At 41.4% G+C, this 22,431-nt stretch overlaps 1 protein-coding gene across 1 annotated transcript; it reads right to left on the reverse strand.

Moving 5' to 3' along the window:
• Window positions 1-730: 730 nt before the first annotated feature.
• On the reverse strand, window positions 731-18,376 carry lats1 (large tumor suppressor kinase 1). The gene is made up of 8 exons (XM_056246376.1): window positions 18,194-18,376; window positions 16,164-16,613; window positions 14,736-14,886; window positions 9,493-10,829; window positions 6,575-7,157; window positions 4,119-4,301; window positions 2,809-2,915; window positions 731-1,346 (listed from the first exon to the last, which is right to left on the reverse strand). Exons 2-8 carry the CDS (start codon window positions 16,518-16,520, stop codon window positions 867-869), a joined length of 3,198 nt encoding a protein of 1,065 aa, XP_056102351.1. The 5' UTR covers window positions 16,521-16,613; window positions 18,194-18,376; the 3' UTR covers window positions 731-866.
• Between the last annotated feature and the right edge of the window lie 4,055 nt (window positions 18,377-22,431).

Raw genomic sequence — 22,431 nt, forward strand, 5'->3', positions numbered from 1 at the left:
AATTTACAGTGTTTTTTTCTTTTCTTGGAAACTTGTATAATGAACAGTCAGCTTAACTTGGCCAGAGAACAGGATGATCTCCCTTATAGTTTTGGTGAAAGAAAGCATAAATTCATAGTCCCTGTGCCACAAATCCACACGATCATAAATAAAGACAGCATTTGAGGAAGAAAACACTCATTTCAACTACCATTTAAAAAAAGTCTTTAAATAAATTAAAGAGGAGTAAAAAATACAGAGCTCCACTGCATCATTAGATTCTCGGTTGTTTAAAAGGCACCAGACAAGTGCGTCCTGAACAAAAAATAATAAATACAGCACAAAGTGTCAAGGCAGACTCGACCAGTCACCACCGTAGCTAGATGGAAGAGATCACATATAAAAACACCACACACACACACAGACATCCTACACAGGTCCGTCTCATGAAAATATGCCCTCGCAAATCAAACAAATAAGAAATTATATTTTGCATAAAGAAAATCAAGCTTATTTTAAGACCTAATAAAACTGTTGGCATTTTCATGAGAATTAAACACATTTCCCCAAAAAATTCCAGTTGTGTGTCCAAATGTTTTACTTTTGATTACATAAAAAATTACTATAATCCAAAGTCATTCTTTTTTTTTTTAAATCAGCATGTAAAAGCAGTGGGAAAAGAAGTACAACCATGATGTCTAATTACTTTACAATTTAAATAATAGCTATTTGTTTGCATTACAGTAATGAGAAATAGAGGTTTTAAATGTTCTTATCACAATGCTGATGTGAATGGTCCTGTGTGCATTTATGCTCATGCAAAATATAATTGCTTTTGATTTGTGTGACCAGTTTAGTGAGATCCCCCCCCACCCCCACCACACACTCTAAACATACACCAGGTCCCGGCTCTGCTTGGACGGGTCGACGGGCTCGTCCTCCTCGTACTCCTCGCACTCGATGGGCTTGGGGCAGCTGTACGGGTGGCCGTTGTCGTCGAAGAAGCGGCGGAAGGTGAACTCGTAGAAGGCGTGCTCCGGGTGCTTGCCGTTCTTGAACCAGCGGTTGAGTGTGTCGTTGTGGTTGCTGTCGGCGTCGTCGCTCCACAGTTTGTCAGGGTCCACGGGGTCAAAGTTGGAGGTGTCGGTGCAGTGTGTGATTTTAGGGATGTACGGCGCGTGGTGCTGCTGCCGCAGATCCGTGGAGAAGTCGATGCTCTTGAAGAAAGGCTGGGCTTTGATCTCGTCGGCTCCGTCTTTCCCGAGCCGGTCGTCCGGGCCGCGGCAGAGCTTCAGGATCAGGGCGGTGGCCTCGGGACTCAGCTTGGCCTGCAGCGGGATGTGGAGCGACGTCTGCCAGTTTATCACCTGAGGCGGACACACACACACTCTCAATCACCTCATCATTATACGAATCAACTAAGTGTTCATGACATGAGCAAACATAGACCACAAACACCGCCTGGCCAAAATAAAGTCTCTGTTTGGATTTAAATGGGCAAATGCTTAAGAGTCTTTAGAAGAAGGTTACATAAAAATGTAGTTAATGCACTCAAAAAAATGATATGTTGGCTTTACTTAACTTTTTTATGTAAACAGGTTCCACCGGTTCCACATAACTATGTTTCGTTAAACAAACATAATATGTTCATGTAACTTCAACATCATGGAATTTGGTCATTTTAAGCGACCCAATTAAACTCTGAGCTAATGAGTTAATTAAGTGAATAATTGAGTGATGATTGAGCATTATTGAAGACACCTGATGTTAACAAGCAGAATCTCTGAAGGAGAAAACCGGAATGTTTAAGTCACCATTATGGAGATAAGTGTGTGTTTTAGTTGGGCTCTTGACCATTAACTTATTAACTTTAGATTTTGTTTGGTTGCTGTACATGAGTTATAACAGCCGGATGAACAATAAACAAAGGTCATCTGATGGTGTTGGTTGTGTTTAACATAATCATTATTTCACAATCGTTTGACCTGAGTCACTGTACTCATATTAAACCGAATTTCTGAGTTAAGTTAACCTTTCGAATAATAGCAGCATTGTCAGTGTAGAGCATACTATTTTTAGGCTTTTCAATGAAATTCAAATGATCAAATCAAGAAATAAAAAATAAACTTCTTAAAGAATATCCTGAGTAGGCACACACAGACATCAAGAATCAGCCTATGAATCTCAGCAATGGTGACAAACAGATCATAAGCTCATTATTTATTCATGCAGCAATGCATGATGGGAGCCATGAATGAGTTTTGATTGGTGGTACCCAGAATGCACTGCAACATGCATTATAATTGTCACCATTGTTGAGATTCACAGGCTGATTCTTGATGTCTGTGTGTGCCTGCTCAAAATATTTTTTAGGAAGTTTATTTTTTATTTATTGATTTGATCATAAGGATGCACTTTATTAAGGTGCGCACTTATTTACGCCAAGTTTATTTTTTATAAATCCCGATATGTGCGTGGAAAAATGCGTACGCACATTTCTATGCCCATTTTGTGCATACGCAACGTTTATACATGAGGCCCCAGATCTTAAACTCAGGGAAAGTCTTCAGGATGTGCTGGACTTTACAGAGAGCTGGACTCTTGCACTGACAATACAAGATCTTCCCCAAACACTGATGCTCCTCTTGATGGACATACATGTTGTGATGTTATTTCCATCAAGAGGTGCATAAATGTCTGGTGAAGATCTTGTTGATTTAAATGTGAAATCTTCTAGTTAATGCTGCATATGTCCATTACAAAATTATAATCTTCTAGTTAATGCTGCATATGTCCATTACAAAATTATAGAGCAAAATATATTCTCACCTTCATCTGGGTCTCGAGAGGAGTTGTTGCCAGAAAAGGAGGCTGACCGACTAACATCTCATAGAGGATGACACCCACACTCCACCAATCACAGAGCTGCGTGTAACCTAGGGTAAACAAAAAATTTCAATCAATTCACTTTCGTCAATTTAAAGGGTGATGAAATCTCGAGTTTACAGCAGTGGAAGGTTCTGTGGTGCTTTACAACATATTATAAACCAGGGGTTCTGTTGAGCGGAATCATAAACCCCTCTGATTGGCCATTGTGTTCACGCGCTCATCAGATACGTCTGTGATTGGCTACAATGATCGGCGCTTCAAAAACATGTTGTAAATATACATAAATGACGCTCTTCACCGAGCGCTTGCACAGATACAGACGGGAGTGTTTGAGAGCAGGCGTCTATCAGCGGATCTGTGCTTGAGCTTTCAAACGCTCCCGCTCCCATGTTCAAAACACTTTCAAACACTACCGTGTGTTGATCATTGTAGCCAATCACAGACGTTTCCGATGAGCGCGTGAACACTGACACACATTTCACGATTTGATTCAATATGGATTAATTGAGGCCTGTCAGGTACAGTACATGGCCAAAAACACTGTTAACTTCACAGGAATTTCTACTGTTATATTTCTACTCAATATAAACATTTAAATAGTGGTTTGTCATAAAAACATGACAGATATATTCACACACATTAAATACTGAAGAACAGGTTAGTAGAAATACAATGATTATACAATATAGTGCATATATTTATCAAAATGCTCCTAGCGAAGTTAATTTTTCTAGCTGACTAACGAGTTTTTGGACATTGAATGGCTTTTCTGAGGTAAATTCAACATTACGTGACATTGTTTACAAGCTGTTTTATTGAGGTCTATCTGCGGTTTAAGCTCTGAGCGATTACACAGATTTCAGGAAGTTGTACTATATCTTTTAAACATACCTTCTGATGTTCATTCATGTTAATTTCATACTGTAACTAGCAGTAAAGCAGAAGAGATGATCAGCTCATGTGCGCTTCTCTTGAACTGAAGGCGCTATATATGATCTGTCGTGCCACATTAAAGGGAGCCAAAACGGTATTTATTGTTTGAATTTAAGAATAAAATTGACATAATTTGAGAGATGAGACGTTTCATATCAGAACAAAGCTTTTTGTGATTTATTAGATGGAAGGGACGCTACGAAGCATAGACTGAAAGATCGATTCTTGGGATCTAAGAATCAATATGGAAACTAAGAATCCATCAAAATCAAGAAATGGATATTTTTTTACAGGCGGTCGTGTTGTGGCATACACACCTGTGCGCAGCAGGACCTCGGGGGCGATGTAATTGGGCGTGCCCACCAGCGAGTGAGCCAAGCAGCGCTGATGCTGTCGAGCGGCCCTGCGCTCCAGCGGCTTCAGTCGGTCCCCACAGCGGCAGCTCGCGGGATCTTCCCACTCCTTACTGAAGTCCATGCTGTCCTGCCGCACATGATCCCCTGACAACACACAGACACACCGCTTCAACATCATTCATTATCCAATAGTGAACAATAACGCTAGGGTCCATAAATATGAACAAAGTCACTCTGATGTGATGGTAAAAAGTGTGTGTTCAGTCTCAGAATGTCAGTCAGACCTGAATGTGATTTTGCAGTGGTTTGTAGACGACTACTTCCCACTAAAACACACTTTTGAGGAGGCTTTTTAGAGGCGGAAGCACTGGTGACACTTCCTTTTCAAATCTTTCATTATTTGCTATTGTAATATTTTTTTAAACGTCATTACATTAAAGTCCCCGTGAACCGGAAGTTGCAAACGACTTTTCTCCAGTGTTGTGACGTATTTCCGAGAGAAACGGAATACTAAATGAGGCAAAATAGTGGGCGTGGCTTTTTTCCCAACTAGCACCTGATTGGATCTAGAAAAGTAGGTGTTGTCATTCAGCCTGTCTACTGTCAGTTGGAGGGGCGTGGTTACGGATGTTAAGAAGACGCCCAAACCGTCAAACCTACGTCATCAGGGAAGGTCCACCAACGCAGAGGGGAGGGGAAATTTCAGATTTTGATTAAAGATAACGAAGCCAAAAAATGTTTTTGTGTGGATTGACTTACATGAATGAATTGTTCACCACAAACCGATCAATTTAGGCAAACAAAGTAAGTATGGACAATTTTGAATTCATGGGGACTTTAAAGGCACACTATGTAATTTTTCACCGCTAGAGGGCACTTATTAAAAAGACGCCGTGATTTCGTCTCGAGAGCAGCGGAGCTGTTATTGAAAACGACCTCTTCTGCTTCTCCCGGTCATATAGGTGGAGTAACACTTTAGATACATCGAGAGTAGCGGAGCTTTTATTGTGTCATGAATGTGGGGTAACAGTTTATTTACATTTGAGTGTGTTGAAAGTTGTTATAATGCTAATCTGTGGCTACTATGTGAGACACTTGTTGCACACTGCAGTGAGCTAGATCAATGTTAGGTATGGTAAAACATTAGCCTGGATGCCAGCCCGAACCCCGCCCACAACATTTTTTGGTCGGGAAGTTCGGTCTGGACTCGATCCATTGAGGAGTAATTATGATCAGTTCAGAAATCGTCGGGCCAATCAAATTGCCAGGGCGGGCTTTATACGATGATGGACAGATGATCTGCAGGGACGTAATCATCACGTTATCAAAGAGCGCTTGGGTTGAACTGGTTTCCCTCAGAGATCACTGCAGCTGGAGAACTGAGATGTAGAGATCCCGCTATCGCGTCTGTTGTAAAAGAAATCGACAGCGCATTCATTTTAAAAGACGAACAGGGAACTGCAATCAAGGCATTTGTCGATCGGAAAGATGTGTTTGCCGTCCTTCCTACGGGATTCGGCAAAAGTTTATTTTATCAGCTGGCTCCGATGGTCGCTAAGAAGATGGGACGCAATGAAAACCCTGCGGTCGTTGTGGTTTCTCCTTTGGTCGCACTCATGGAGGACCAAGTAAAAGAAGCAACACACATTATTTTACTACTACTTCCAGCGTGCGTGCAGTTCTGTTGAAACTATGCTAAGCAACTATACGTTGCTCTGATTGGTTGTAGGTCTATCCAATTGAGTGCAGAGTTTGTTTGTTTTTTCCTGGTTCGGTTAAGACACGCCTCATAATCAAAGCCCTATGGAGCAGTATCAGACTCACTTTCTGACTAGAATATGAGTATGACGAAGTCAGGCTAGTAAAACAGGCTACTCGCGGTAAATCAAGAAAACGAGATTTAAACCAAAGACTAACGGTGTTGATATAACAATTAGTTTTCTGTCTATAAATGCATCCAAACAGTTGTTCCCTTGTCTAATAAAACACATAATACATTAAAGCGTCTGGTGTTTCCATGGTTTCTACTAAATAAAAGCGGTAACGCGGGTATGATGTCATTGATAGGCGACGCACGGACGGGGTTCGTGTCCTGGTTAAAATTGCTTATTTCTCTGGATTTAATCATTCTTGGAAACATTTGGGATAATGTAAGTACAAAAGCATAAATATATATATATAACATTGTTCTAGTGGTTTTTGGACATTGTAATCCACAAATCTTAGTGTGCCTTTAAGGTTGATGTAATTAACACGTTATATGCATAAAGCATTAAATGACTGGCAAGGCTACATTACCTACAACAGTAGCCTAAAACAACAACGAAGTAACTATTGGCATTGAAATAGGTATACTGGCAAAGTCATGGGGTCAAGTCATCAAACATGTGTTTTGGTCTCCGAGTTGTTGGGCTTACCGCTTTGGTAGTATTTGGAGTCGTGAGTCCACCGGAAGCCCGTGCACAGGCCAAAGTCAGTCAGTTTGATGTGTCCATCACGATCAATCAGGATGTTGTCGGGTTTGATGTCTCGATGGATAAAACCCATTTTGTGGACGCTTTCCACAGCACAGCTGAGCTCTGCGATGTAAAACTGAGCCAAGTCCTCTTGGAAAATGCCCATTCTGATCAGAAGGCTCATCATGTCCCCGCCAGGGATGTAGTCCATGACAAAATACAAGTTATCTTTATCCTGGAAGGAGTAGTACAAGCGGACGACCCACTCATTATCTGCTTCAGCGAGAATGTCCCGCTCAGCTTTCACATGGGCCACCTGGTTTCTCAACAGGACGTCTTTTTTACGGAGGGTCTTCATGGCGTACAGCGCTCCCGTGTCCACTTTCCGAGCCAAACACACTTCTCCAAACGCCCCAATTCCCAGAGTCTTGATCTTATCAAACATGGATTTGTCCATTTTGGCGCGCTTGAGGCGGATGTAGTTGGATTCCTTCTGGGACAGCATCATGCGCATCTGTTCCTGTGCGTCGCCCGAAAGGCCCACCTGAACACACCACACACGCGGTTACAACAGCCCTCACAAAACACACACTTGTACAAAAACACAGGCAAACTTGCTCACACAACACACAGATTAAGTAAACTACTGAAATAATTTCAGACAACAAACACCATTCGGCAGCGTCCAGCACTGAAGAACAGCAAAGCATGCAATGCACAGGGTTTCCTACAGGGATCAAAACTATTATTTACTACTGAAGTAGGGGTGTAACGATACACACGTCACGATTCGATACAAATCACGGTACTGACCTCACGACACGATCGCGATATTTTGAGCCAAAATAAAGTTTTTTATTATTACTACTACTTTATTATTATCAGGACCCACAAATAAAATACTCTGTAAGCTTTCTTTTTTTCTTCCACACAGTACTCGCGCTTTCAATGCAGGCATTTGTTGGATCTCAGCCGCGCTTGTTTAATACAGTTTGCGTGTTGTTGTAAATCTGTTCATCGTATAGGCTAAAAGCCACTGTGTCTCTTCAGAAGATTTGGATTAGACCACTCGATTGATTATTCTTACGATGCCTTTATTACATTTATTGGATCTTTTAAGTTTTAGAGTAATGGACTTTAAATGGAGGGACATAAATTTCTCAGATATCATTAAAAAAAAAATGGTGTTTGGAAGTTAAACGAAAATCTTATTGGTTTGAAATGACATGATGGGGAGTACATGACAGAATAACATTCTTTAGACGAACTATACCTTTAAATACAGTAAGCCGAGTCATGGATTAAACTAACTATATAGCGAATCATATCGTTTACATCAACGATACATATCGTCGCATTTATATATCACGATAAAATTGTGTATCGTTACACCCCTATTTTAGTCATACATTGTTCTTGCACAACTAGGAAATGCAAATGTAAACTGAATTTGCAATGTCACTTGAATTTCAACTGAAATCCCCCTGGATATCCCTGCATGCTTTCTTATCAGATCACATGCATCTCATCAACTATAAATAACTGCATGCTCTTTACTGCAAGAACCTTGTTTTCTGTTACCGGGTATTCAATCCATTTAGATTTCCATTCATATTTTTGGGCTCAGATTTTCAACTGGTGAAATTTCAGTGCGCCCCAACAAAAAAAACACTTTCCATTATACATTAATGTCAATTTTGACCTGAAAATATTAAATGTTGATTACAAAAAAAGCCTCAGAGGCATGTAATAAATCAACCGTGTTAAACATTTACTTTTAAATAATGCTGTGTTGGTATGAAAATTGGTACTTTACTGAAATGCTATCATAACCCTACTACACTGGAACACGATAATAGTTCAATAAAAAAAAAAATAACGAGCAGCCAAGTAGCAGCAATTAAAAATGCACAGTGTGAGGTGGGTTATGAAACATGCAGATTTAGATATACGTCTATGATTCCAACCCGTACCCCTCAATCAGCGCAGGAAATGTGAAAACACTGGATGGATCCCATGTGGGAGTAGATGTGAGCTTAAACCAGAAATGCAGGAAACCCTTCAGATCATACAGTAGCTCCGTTCTAAAGCCCAGTGACCCGTCTAAATAGTTTGCTATCCTAACCATCACAAAACATCCTAAGTGGCCATCGAAATGAGGAAGCAACTCTGTGTGTCATTCAGACAGCAATCACAAAAGTCTTGACTTGCTTCATTTTAAGTTGAGTTTGGGATTAGTGACAATATTCTGATTAGCATAATTAATACATATAGGTATGCACTCTTTTATTCCCAATGCTGTAAGGCTTTTAAGGTGTGTGAATGTTGCTTTTGTGTGCATAAATATTAGGCAAAAATCTATTTTTAATTAGACAGACCTCACAGAGGCCAGAACATTAAATTCTGGGATTGCATTCTCTGCAACAGACACCTAGCATTTTTGCTGAAAGTTTTAGCCAATAATATGTCCATTACGCTACATGCCGTTTCAACATAAAAGCTATGATGCTAAGTGATGATGTAGGCAGCTCAGAAGAGCTTTAGAAAAGAGCTCGTGAAAACATATTTAAGGAAGACTTATACACTCATGCATGCCGTCCAACTGACAGGGTCTTACTTTACCACACACTGAGTGACGACTACTCCAGAAGAAACCTTTAAACTATGAAAACCAGTTGATCAGACAAAGAAAAGACGAGAGAAGAAGGCAGCTTACAGAGGAGATCCACAAACTGAAAGATATGGAAGACAGACAGACAAAGAAAGAGAATAAAAGGGCAGGAAAAAAATGAAGGGAAAAAGATGTGAAGTTAAAGTCAACAGTACAGGGAGCAGAGAGCATTGTGAGAGTATGTGTCGCTGAAGAACCGCATGCTAACCCGCTGCATCTCGCTCTCCAGCTGCTTCTTCCTTCGGTGCCTCTGCTGGTGGTTCTTCAGGACGTTCTCCACATGCTGCTCCATGAAGAACTTGAAAGCCTGCGGCGAGTACATGGGAACTCTGCTTTCCCCTTTGCGCTCCTCGTCCCGCTTGAGTCGGCGCACCGGCACGGGAGAGGTGGTGATGAGCTTCTTCTCGCGCTCCTCCGAGGCCTCGGGACTCTTCTCGCCGGAGCAGCTGCTGTCCGTGTCGGTGTCGTGCTCCGCCCCGTCCTCCTCCCTGCTGCCGGGTTTGGGCGTGGGGTCGTACCCTGGAGGCGGCGGCTGCTGCTGAAGCAGGTGTTTGGGATAGGGAGGCGGCGGGCCCTGGTAGCTGGGCACTTCTGCGCTCGGCTCCTGATACGCAGTGGGCGGCTGCTGAAGCCAAGGCGGGTGCGTAGGGGCGACGGCCGTGTGCAGCTCTGGCTTCTGCACACGCATGCTCTTCACCGGCTGCAGGACGGGCGCCTGTGTGATGGTGGTGACGGTCGTGGCGGAGGGCTGAGAGCTGGGCACGGAGGTGCACTGGCGCCCGCTGGTGAAGGAGTTGGAGCGGCCCGGAGCGCTGTGGGGCCATGATGGAGGAGCGTCCTGATTGGGCGAAGTCTGAGGTCTGACCTGGGGAAGCCCTCCAAGGTTGTACATATCGAGGTTGTGGCTGTTGCGGTTGGGCACCAGCATGCTTGAGGGGAGGTTGTTTCCGTTTGAGGGGTTGGAAAGCGCGCTGGATTGCATCTGCTGGGCCGTGGGACTCTGTCTGTTGGACTGGTGCATTGGATATGGAGGAGGCGGCGGCTGCCTGTTATTAATGCCCATGTATTCCCCTTGCATGGCGCCATTCTGAGGCCAGGATGGAGGGAAGGTGAACTTGTTGTTCCCGGAGTTTTGCATGATGATGGGCTGCCGACCCACAGGCACTGGACTGAGCCCTCGTTGATTCTGGGGCGGAGGGTTTATGTAGCCGTCGGGTCGGGGCCCCTGAGGCACAGGAGAGATCCGGGGCACCAGGTAATCCAAGTTCCCAGAATACCGCTTGGTTGAGGGATTGGAGTCCCATGAGGAGGGAGGAGGAGTGATGCTACGCACCTGCCGAGGGTTCACTCGTTGGCCGCTGGCTGCAGCAGAAAGGTTTTGAGGAAAGGTAGCGGGCCGTGAGAGGTCACTTTGAGGTCCAGGGCTGCTGGGACGGTAAATCATGCCATCGGTCATTAGAGCACTGTGGCGCTGTGGGGCCAGTGATTCCTTTGAACCCTTCCAGCTTTGGCGCCGCAACACTGTCTGTTGAATTTGGGATGGAGCTAGAAAAAAAACATCCATAAATCAATAGGGGTGTAACAATATATCGCAATACAATAATGCTAAAATATGCATCGTGGATAGTGACAATGAGTATTGTGTAGTTCACCTAAAATAAACATTACTGTGTGAGAAAGAAAATATAAAATAATAATGCAATGGGGGAATATTTGTGGGTCCTGATAACGCCAATTGTCTGATGTTAACAGTAAAAAGTGTCCTACATTATTTTAAATATATCTATTAAGTCACTGATGGAGTGCAAGCATATTCGTCTAAAATAATTCAGTATTTTCAGCTTCAGAATCATGAATATTGTTATTCTGGTGTCTCTATTGTCCTGTGCTTTGGGTTTCCAGCACCAAGTCCAAGACTGTTCATTTACACACACAATGTAATATAAAATTTAGCATTTTAAATCAACAGTAAATTTGATAACCTTCTACTATATGCCTTAGAGTATCGCAATAATATCGTATCGTGAGTTCAGTATTGTGATATGTATCGAATCGTGACACCAATCAATAATACTAACCGGAGCCTCTGTGCAGGAATTTCAGAAGCCCTGTTAACAAGCCTGTTTATTTACATTTAAGGGCCCGAGAGAAATCTCAACTTGGCCATATTAAGGTGCCGTTACACTGACAGATCATCTGAGCTGCACTAAATGCACACCCATCAACAGTTGCATTGTGTCACTGCTATTTGCATGAACTTTGGAGTATTACCTTAAATCAACAATTGAATGACTATAGGGCTGGGTAATGACTAGGGCTGGGTATCGTAACAAAATGTTCGATACCGATACCGATACCTTGACTTCGATACCAGTTCCTGAACGATACTTTTTTCGATACCAATTTTATGTAACCAGTTTTAACAATATAACATTACCTAATTTTTTTTCTTTTTCAGTTTGTTTACTTTTTTAAACTCATATTTTGAGTTTGTAAAAAAGCACCAATGCTTAAGTTTTCTATGTTTCCTAATCATTTAACAACATACTCTTTACTTCAATGAGCTCATTGTTTCTGCCTTAATGCATTGTTTAACAATGAAACTGAATGAAAATTAATTGAAATGCATTACACTGTCACCTCTGATAACAGATCACTCTAAATTGTAATTTAGACACATGCATTTTCTGTAAAGCTGCTTTGAAACGATATCTATTGTGAAAAATGCTATACAAATAAATGTGAATTAAATTAAATATAGGCTACTGGGGGGCGGGATATTTGCCTCGCGCTCAGCACGTGAAGCTTGCCGCAAAGCACTGGCAAAAGTAGCCTAATAATTATGGATGTGGAAACAATAGCAAGGAGATATTTTAATTATTTATTAATGAACAAGTGTTTACTAATGGCTTGTTCACACCGAAAGCGAATTTAATTATTTGTGCGAGTAGATTACATACAAAGTCAATGCAAAGACGTGAATAGACGCATCATTCGCGGGCGTCGCGAATTATGCGTTTGCCGCGAACGTCTTCTGCGCAAGTTGAAAAATTTGAACTCGAGCGGAAGATTTAAGCGTCTGACTAGACGCGATATACGCGTATTTGACGCTCTATTCGCGTTCGGTGTGAACACACCATTACTCTCAAGTGTATTCTGTGCGCTTCTAACACACACACACACTACAGCCTCACGTGCGACGAGCCGCGTCTCTGGGCAGCCGCGTAAACTAGTGTTTTTCCGCCACAGCCAATCATACTGAATGCTTATTGTTTCACTGACGTTGACGAGATTAACCACTTAGGTACCGAAATTTGGTACCGAAAAACAAGACATGTTTCGATACTCGGTAGTATCGAGGTAATTCGGTCGGTACCTAAAAAGTACCGAACTCGGTACCCAGCCCTAGTAATGACAACTCAATCAATTATGATTTATATTCGATTGATGAAAATTGTCAGCCAGTCAGCCCTGTTAATGACTTTTCATGCACATTTCAAAGTTTCACCCAATCGCGATCCATCACACTTATAATGTTAGTTCACAAGCGCTCAGTTCCACTTCTGCAACTCTATCATAGCTAATCAACAGCCATGTTCAGAGTATAATTTAGTATGAAAATGTTTAGTATTCCTGGAATACCTGGATAACCTACTGAAGTCGGCAAGAGCACTTCACCTAATGCACTGCACTCAACCCTTACCAATCAGATGAATGAACAAAGCAAAAGCAGTCATGTTGATCAGACTGCCAAAAGGATTTTTATACAGTGAGAGTTATGCAAAAAAAAAAGCCTCTTGGTTGTCTAAATGACTCAGTGTTAAGAATGCTCTGTGTAATAAGGCCAGTTTAAGGACAGGTGCACAACAGAACCGGAAGACAATACAATGCTGAATAAAGTCGTAGTTTTTGTTATTTTTGGACCTAAATGTATTTTCGATGCTTCAACACACTCTAACTAACCCACTGATGTCACATGGACTACTTTGATGATGTCTTTATTTCCTTTCTGGACAAGGACAGTATACCGTACATACATTTACAATGGAGGGACAGAAAGCTCTCGGACTAAATCTAAAATATCTTAAACTGTGTCCCGAAGATGAACGGAGGTCTTACGGGCTTGGAGCGACATGAGGGAGAGTCATTAATGACATCATTTTCATTTTTGGGTGAACTAACCCTTTAAATGTAACGTAGAAATGCATCATCTTTTACTGGAAAATTAAACAACATTTTAATCAAACTTTGATAATTGCCTTAAATCTTTTAGACAACTGAGAAGATACTGATCAAACTACATTTTATAAAAATCACCTATCGAGTTTCTAAATCTTACATTAGCATACGAGTCAAATTGCACGACTACAGGGACTCATATCTCAAGATCACTCATTTAAAGGAACACTCCGACTTTTTGGGACTTTAGCCTATTCACCTTATCCCCCAGAGTTAGAAAAGTCCATACATACCTTTTTCATCTCCGTGCGTGCTATAAGTCTATCTGACGCACCCACCGCTAGCCTAGCTTAGCACAAAGACTGGATGTAAATGGTTGCAGCTAGCATACTAATCCAAATAAGTGACAAAATAACGCAAACATTTTCCTATTTACATGTTGTGATTTGTATAGTCACAGAGTGTACAAAAAACAAAGTCACATGAGACACAGACATATTTTAACCGTATAAATACTGGGAACTATCTTCTCTGAAGGCGACTATATTCTCTGAAGGCGAAACACTGCTACTTGGGCGGAGGGATAACCACAGCACCTGAGACGCGCCGTGGTGAGGAGCAGAGAGCGCGTCTCGGGTGCTGCGGTTATCACTCCGCCCAAGTAGCAGTGCTTCGCCTTCAGAGAATATAGTTCCCAGTATTTATACGGTTAAAATATGTCTGTGTCTCATGTGACTTCGTTTTTTGTACACTCTGTGACTATACAAATCACAACATGTAAATAGGAAAATGTTTGCGCTATTTTGTCACTTATTTGGATTAGTATGCTAGCTGCAACCATTTACATCCAGTCTTTGTGCTAAGCTAGGCTAGCGGTGGGTGCGTCAGATAGAGTTACAGCACGCACGGAGATGAAAAAGGTATGTATGGACTTATCTAACTCTGGGGGATAAGGTGAACAGGCTAAAGTCCCAAAAAGTCGGAGTGTTCCTTTAACAGTTCATCCACTGCCAAAATTATGGGGAAAAAAAGATGTCAAGAATAGAAAATTACTGAAAATATTAAAACCAGGATTGTCAGAGTCAGAATGTGTAGTTTTTGCATAAAAATGTCCGTCGATGTTGACTCATCTTTTTTTTAAAAGCCATGAAAATTCAGATCCTGTTGTAAATTATAGTGAAAAATCACTTTTTAAAGCTGTCGTTTCATTCTAACCCCTTAGCAGACTTTGACTGATATCAAACTGAAGTGTCTCTCAGTGGTGTTGCGTACCCGTTTGCTTCATCCCCGTGTTCATAGGACGTGCCGCGGCGGCTGTGATCTGCTCCCTCGCAGGCTCCTGGAAGTTCATCCAACTGATGTACTCGATGGCTGCCTCCACGCTCCGGCTGTTCGTCTGCTTCAGCGCACGGACCACCATCTCCTGTACGAACACAGAGGAGGATGATGGAGTGACATCCACTTACCAGACACATTTATAAAGAACTGGCATTCACAATGCATCTGAAGACATGATTTGTTGTCCATACATAAACACTTTGAGCTGACTTTTATCTAAGGAAATAAGGTATTCAAATTAACTATTGTTTGACTACTACTAATGAGAGTCCGTGTAACATTGGCTCTAGTGAAATGCCAAAAGGGGAAACAAGTTGCACTGGTATCTCTGAGCTCACAGTTCAGAGCTGCGAACACGGATCGCTCCTGAACATTTCATTTGCATTTGTATGATATTGTTATATTATTCCATGGCTGTCTAGAGCTCTTAATTGTGATTGGTCATGGCATCTGCGGTCAGATATTTTGTGCATATAAATCATGTCCCAAGCAGTTTCACGTCACCGAACACATTCTAGTCACAGAATAAACTCATTTTGCGCTCAAATCACTATTTCATGACCTTGTATTTTTAGTTATTTGGCAAGCGCAACCATGTAATAATTGTGAAGCGGCAGACTACGTTATCCCATTGAGTCCTGATCATCACCCTGTCGCCTTTGGCTTTTTGACTTGCTTCGTTGGGGACATTTAATATTCAACAATATTATTGATCAGCCGGCATTTACACCATTATATGAGAACTGAACTGAGCTGGACGACGACATCACGGTTTTCTCCAGAGCGGCGACATATATAAATGAACTAAATTAATAACTTTTTTACAACACAAATGAACCATCACTGAACGTCGTAATTCTAGAAACAAACTTTGTTGCATTATTTTCCTGTTATCTCTGTAAAGCTGATTTGAAACAATATGTATTGTAAAAAGCGCTGTAAAAATACAGGTGACTTGACTTCATGACTTATCTGGGTTTCTGACTGTATATTATCGTTATTAAAGTATACTGAAGCATTTTCTGTCTGCCTGTACAACCAGAGTTAGAGACCAAAATCTGTTTTGTCAATCTGTATGAACATCCATCTATTTCACGAGGAATGCAGAGCAATTCATCGTATTGGAGAAAACTAAAATATGTACATCACACACCCACATTGTTGTTGGTGAGCATGAGTATGACACGTTGAGCTCGCTTCTTCAACCAGAGCTGGTCTGGCAACATACCGTGACTGTCATTCCTCAAATAAGCGAAATTATGAAGCGACAGGAGAGAACATTCCTGGCACAAATGATTGACATGACGCATATGAGGGGGGGAAGAAGAGTCGAACTTCTCATGTCAGTATGTTCAGCTGTACCTCATCAAAGCCGGCGTCCTGCAGCACCTGCAACATGTGCTGGTTGATGTCAGCGCTGGGTCCACTGGAGGTAGTTTCATTGAAAGCGAAGGGCATGAGTGATCTGCGGATCTCCTGCAGGGCTCGGTGGTGGTGGGGGTTCCTGGGGTTGGTGCTGCGCCCCTGTTGCCTGGGGTCGTCCGGCGGCCCCTTCCCGGCGCTCCCGTCGGCCTTGGGAGCATCCGAGGGCCGGGAGAGGTTCCTCAGGCTCTCTCGGATCTCCTGCAGCATCTGTTGACTGTTGCCACTGTAGTTGCTCGCAGGGAACGTCTTGGGTCGCATCTGTCTGTATCCCTCGGGTTTCTCGCCCCTCTTCATGTAAACGCATACGTTAAGTGCCGAGGCGGTGAAGAGGCTTCCAGGTGGAAGAGTGGAACGGTCCCAGATCTCAGTGTTTGTTTCACCTGCACACTAGAGAGATGTCGGCGTATCAGTAAGCATGCATTATAAACATCAATGTCATTTCAATTGCATAACTAAAGGGTAGGTTCACCTAAAAATGTACTCCCCCTCAAGACATCCAAGGTGTGTATGTGACTTTCTTCTTTCAGCCAAACACATTCTGAGATGTATCAAAAAATATCCTGGCTCTTGCAAGCTTTATAATGGGAGTGAATGGTACCATTTATTTTTGAAGGCAAGCACAAAAAAAAGTGCATCCATCCATTCATAAAAGTAATCCATACGACTCTGCAGGGGTTAATGAAGGCCTTCTGAAGCAAACCGATGCGTTCGAGTAAGAAAATTATCCATATTCATAACTTTATAAAGTGTAATCACTAGCTTCCAGTAACAACGGTCCACGAGAGAGCCTAGTTTCGGCGGAGGAGTGACCTCTGACCTCTGAGTAGCTTAGCCTCTTGTGGTTCAAACAAACAGGACTGGGTAACAAACTCAAGGTCCTCTGACAATTCTCTTTAAAAATTCTCGTTTTAGACTTCTAATCCATGACCGGTGTTTTCATGACCATCCTCTGCGCTTCCGTGTTCATCAATACGTCACGCGTCGGGTCAGAGGTCACTCTTCCACCAGTCCTAGACTCACGTACGTTACCGTAAGCCAATGATTATAGTTTATAAAGTTATTAATATGGATAAATTGTCTTACAAAAACACATGGCTTTGCTTCAGAAGGCCTTTATTAACCCATTGGAGTCGTATGGAGCACTTTTATGATGGATGGATGCGCTTTTTTGGGCTTCGAAGTCTAAGGCACCATTCACTCCCATTATAAAGCTTGAAACCGCTTATATATTTCCAATTGTGTTTGGCTGAAAGAATGTCATATACACCTAGGATGGCTTGAGGGTGAATAAGTCATGAGATCATTTTCATTTTTGGGTGAACTAACACTTTAATGTTTGTAACAGCTACATGGTGATCCTCATAGAAGTAAAACAAGAAAATGAAGTCTAATTTACAAAGATGTTTTTTATAATGCTAAATATCATCATGCGTTTCTTTCTTTCTTTAAATTGTACAGTGATAATGGTAGTTCAGTATCATATGACGACATTAACTTTTGTGGTACATGTCTAAAGCTCACTAGACCACAAATATTTAAGACAGACTATGCATAAAACGCCAATAGGAACGAGTGATTGTGATGATCACACAGATAAACAGGTTAAACAAAGTATGCGTCTGAAACCTAAATACAGCCTAGACAGCATCAGTCCCAGAAGGGATGGCCAGATGCTGTCTAGGTAGGCATCGGCACAGGTTTTGAAACACAGTCGTAGTGTCCAACAGATTCACACACTGCTAACCCAGTTAGCCACTCACAGTCTGTCACGCGTTCACAAGAGTTAGACGTATTGCCACATAATGCCCTTGAAAAACTTTAAACGTTATTTTTACCGTATAATGAGCATGTTAATGCTGGTAAATCATTAATGAATCGGCACAACAGGTACCTGAGGCCTAAGTTAAAGCTGAGGCGATAGCATAGTGCTATCATACACCGAATAAGAGCGAATTACATTCACTTACCGCTTACTGAGGGGGCAACAGCATGCTTGTACATGTATCGACCTCTGCGCACTGTGGAATCATCATGAGTCCCCGTTCTGCGGTGTCTGACGGGTACATGTATTTGTTGACGGAGCGTCTGCTTCTCTTTGGTATTTACTGTCGTCTTGAGTTGTTTTATTACAACGGCTGTCATGCGCGTCACAAGAGCCCGGATGTTGTGACACGCCCTCTCTGCAGAGCCCCGCCCCCTCTCAGAAGCCCCGCCCCCAGAGGAACCTGCACGAGACCACAGACCCTTCCTTCAGTGGGAATGATGAACGCAAGCGGTGCGTCAGCTGCCTTTGTGGACACCGTTTGTTACGTAATACATTGACCTCCTAGCCATTGTTCATGTTCAAAATGTTTCCAGTCCCAGAGCAGCTCATCTATGGCTCTGCCCTCATTGTAATGTTACATTCATTCTCAGAAAACTGTTCCATTTCTGACTGATTTATTAAAAAAAAATCATTTTTTGTTGTTTCACTTTGAAAGGTTACTGTTGAGAGTTCAATAAAAAAATGTCCAGCCTCAGGCCCAAATACTAACAGGACTGTAACCAACGATAAGGAATCGGGGTAAAGTTAGTTTTGTTTTCGATATTCCCCAGACATATTCGCTGAAAAATGGCAATACCTCCTAAACGACTTGGCCAAAAATGATTTAAACCCTATTGCCGCTAAAAAGGCAAGGCTAACAATGTTTCACAAGCTTAATTTTCTGTATTTTCGCTATATATAATAAGCACTGCCCCTCAAAAGCAGCCGCAATGTGAGTTTCGCCGGGAAAGCTCGCTCTAGACGGAGATGCGAGTAAGGGACCGTGGGGAAAGTGCACTTTTTCTTCGTTTTTAAAGAAAAAGCAGAGTGTTTTTGTAATGGCTTTTTAACCCCTTAAGTGTCACGGGCCCACCGGTGGGCCCAAATCCTTTACATTTTTAAAACAGTAATATCCTATACTAAACCTAAACTAATCTTGACAAACTATATATCATTTGAAAGCTTACAATCTCTAGTTTCCATATTTGGTGATTGATTTTCAAAATAAATTACAGAGGAGCCGTAATTTATCAATTTGCAACAATAATATGTTCATACTCTTAGACCTTTATTTTGAAATAGTGATGAACATGAAAAATCATGAAAGAAGGGTAGAAACCTCAGTTTGTTTTCATTCCAAGAGTTCAAAAGATAGCATCCATTCAATTATTTAAAAAAAAAGGTCTGAATTTTTTTTTTTATATAAAGAAAAAAATTATATGATGTGGCAGGAAGCTAAAACGCACATGCGTGTTCTTTTTATGTTTCTTAGAGGTTGAAATCATATCAAAATCTGCCAAACTTCTCATATTACTTCTGAATAGGATGTCTACTTCATAAATTGTATGAAAATTGTGGAAATAATGGTTCATATCATTCAAAACACATATGGAAATGGAGGCGCCCTTATATGGGCAGTAATGGAGTCTGGTTGTCATCTAGTGAAAAAGTTTGGTACTGCGCCCAAACAAAATCTTACTGAAAGCTCATTTTTTGAGATATCAACCTAAAATTTGAAACACAACTTGTTCAGATTTTTGGCTTTGATTTTTTTTGCAGTTTTAGAGTCGCCCAGGTTTTGAAAATATATATTTTATATAAAATATGAATAATTAAATTTTTTACATTGTACATTTTCATAAACTCAAACTTCTATAACTTTTTTTCTATTTCACTTTCTTAATTTATTTCACTTCTACAAGAATCTGCCAAATGTCTTCTTTAAAACAAGACCAATCTTACGTCTATATTCCAAAGCATTCTTGAATTACAACCATTTAAGTTCGAAATGTGCATTTTCATGTATATTCAAAAAAAGGGGGGTGACACTTAAAGGGTTAATTTGAAAGGGCCTATTGACATGAGACCAGTGCAGTTCGGTAGGGGGCCTCAGTGGGCATCTTTAACAACCTCTCCTTTACCCCTACTGTCTGAAATGGGTATCACATGTCCAAAATTAACATTCTTTTTGTAATAGCTTTGTCCAGCAGTCAGACAGAGACATCAAACCAGTGTCATTCAGTAGAGGAGGACAGGGGACAACTTTCACAACCTTTTTTTTACCCATACTGCTCTATTTTCACCCATTCTGGCGGAAATCGGTATTGCATGTCCAAAAATAACATTCTTTTTGTAATAGCTTTGTCCAGCAGTGAGACAGAGACATCAAACCAGTGTCATTCAGTAGAGGAGGACAGGGGACAACTTTCACAACCTCTATTTTTACCTCTACTGCTCTACTTTCACCCATTCTGGCGGAAATCGGTATTGCATGTCCAAAAATAACATTCTTTTTGTAATAGCTTTGTCCAGCAGTGAGACAGAGACATCAAACCAGTGTCATTAAGTAGAGGAGGACAGGGGACAACTTTCACAACCTTTGTTTTTACCCATACTGCTCTACTTTCACCCCTACTGGCGGAAATCGGTTTTGCATGTCCAAAAATAACATTCTTTTTGTAATAGCTTTGTCCAGCAGTGAGACAGAGACATCAAACCAGTGTCATTCAGTAGAGGAGGACAGGGGACAACTTTCACAACCTCTATTTTTACCCATACTGCTCTATTGTTATCCCTACTGGCGGAAATCGGTTTTGCATGTTCAAAATTAACATTCTTTTTGTAATAGCTTTGTCCAGCAGTGAGACAGAGACATCAAACCAGTGTCATTCAGTAGAGGAGGACAGAGGACAACTTTCACAACCTCTATTTTTACCCATACTGCTCTATTTTCACCCATTCTGGCGGAAATCGGTATTGCATGTCCAAAAATAACATTCTTTTTGTAATAGCTTTGTCCAGCAGTGAGACAGAGACATCAAACCAGTGTCATTCAGTAGAGGAGGACAGGGGACAACTTTCACAACCTCTATTTTTACCTCTACTGCTCTACTTTCACCCATTCTGGCGGAAATCGGTATTGCATGTCCAAAAATAACATTCTTTTTGTAATAGCTTTGTCCAGCAGTGAGACAGAGACATCAAACCAGTGTCATTAAGTAGAGGAGGACAGGGGACAACTTTCACAACCTTTGTTTTTACCCATACTGCTCTACTTTCACCCCTACTGGCGGAAATCGGTTTTGCATGTCCAAAAATAACATTCTTTTTGTAATAGCTTTGTCCAGCAGTGAGACAGAGACATCAAACCAGTGTCATTAAGTAGAGGAGGACAGGGGACAACTTTTACAACCTATATTTTTACCTCTAATGCTCTACTTTCACCCCTACTGGTGGAAATTGGTATTGCATGTCCAAAATTAACATTCTTTTTGTAATAGCTTTGTCCAGCAGTGAGACAGAGACATCAAACCAGTGTCATTAAGTAGAGGAGGACAGAAGACAACTTTCACAACCTATATTTTTACCCCTACTGGGGAGAAATCGGTATTGCATGTCCAAAATTAACATTCTTTTTGTAATAGCTTTGTCCAGCAGTGACACAGAGACATCAAACCAGTGTCATTCAGTAGAGGAGGACAGGGGACAACTTTCACAACCTATATTTTTACCCCTACTGCTCTATTTTCACCCCTACTGGCTGAAATCGGTATTGCATGTCCAAAATTAACATTCATTCTGTAATAGCTTTGTCCAGCAGTGAGACAGAGACATCAAACCAGTGTCATTCAGTAGAGGAGGACAGGGGACAACTTTCACAACCTCTATTTTTACCCATACTGCTCTATTGTTATCCCTACTGGCAGAATTGGGTATTGCATGTTAAAAATTAACTCTTTTTTTTGTAATATCTTTGTCCAGCAGTGAGACAGAGACATCAAACGAGTGTCATTAAGTAGAGGAGGACAGGGGACAACTTTCACAACCTCTATTTTTACCCATACTGCTCTATTTTCACCCCTACTGGCTGAAATCGGTATTGCATGTCCAAAATTAACATTCTTTTTGTAATAGCTTTGTCCAGCAGTGAGACAGAGACATCAAACCAGTGTCATTCAGTAGAGGAGGACAGGGGACAACTTTCACAACCTATACTTTTACCCCTACTGCTCTATTTTCACCCCTACTGGCTGAAATCGGTATTGCATGTCCAAAATTAACATTCATTCTGTAATAGCTTTGTCCAGCAGTGACACAAAGAAATCAAACCAGTGTCATTCAGTAAAGGAGGACAGGGGACAACTTTCACAACCTCTATTTTATCCCTACTGCTCTATTTTC

This window comes from Rhinichthys klamathensis, unplaced genomic scaffold, assembly GCF_029890125.1.
Source record: "Rhinichthys klamathensis goyatoka isolate OS25496 unplaced genomic scaffold, OSU_Roscu_1.1 h1tg000001l_1, whole genome shotgun sequence".
Taxonomy (NCBI): Eukaryota; Metazoa; Chordata; class Actinopteri; order Cypriniformes; family Leuciscidae; genus Rhinichthys; species Rhinichthys klamathensis.

What these genes read in the sequence shown, in the direction of transcription:
- lats1 (XM_056246376.1), bottom strand. Translation starts at nt 16,520, where the DNA reads ATGAAGAGGGGCGAGAAACCCGAGGGATACAGACAGATGCGACCCAAG. An exon ending in TGGAGAGCGAGATGCAGCGG is followed by an intron (nt 7,158 to 9,492) that starts GTTAGCATGCGG and finishes TGGTGTGTTCAG; the next exon opens with GTGGGCCTTTCGGGCGACGC. An exon ending in CTCCAAATACTACCAAAGCG is followed by an intron (nt 4,302 to 6,574) that starts GTAAGCCCAACA and finishes GTGTGTTGTCAG; the next exon opens with GGGATCATGTGCGGCAGGAC.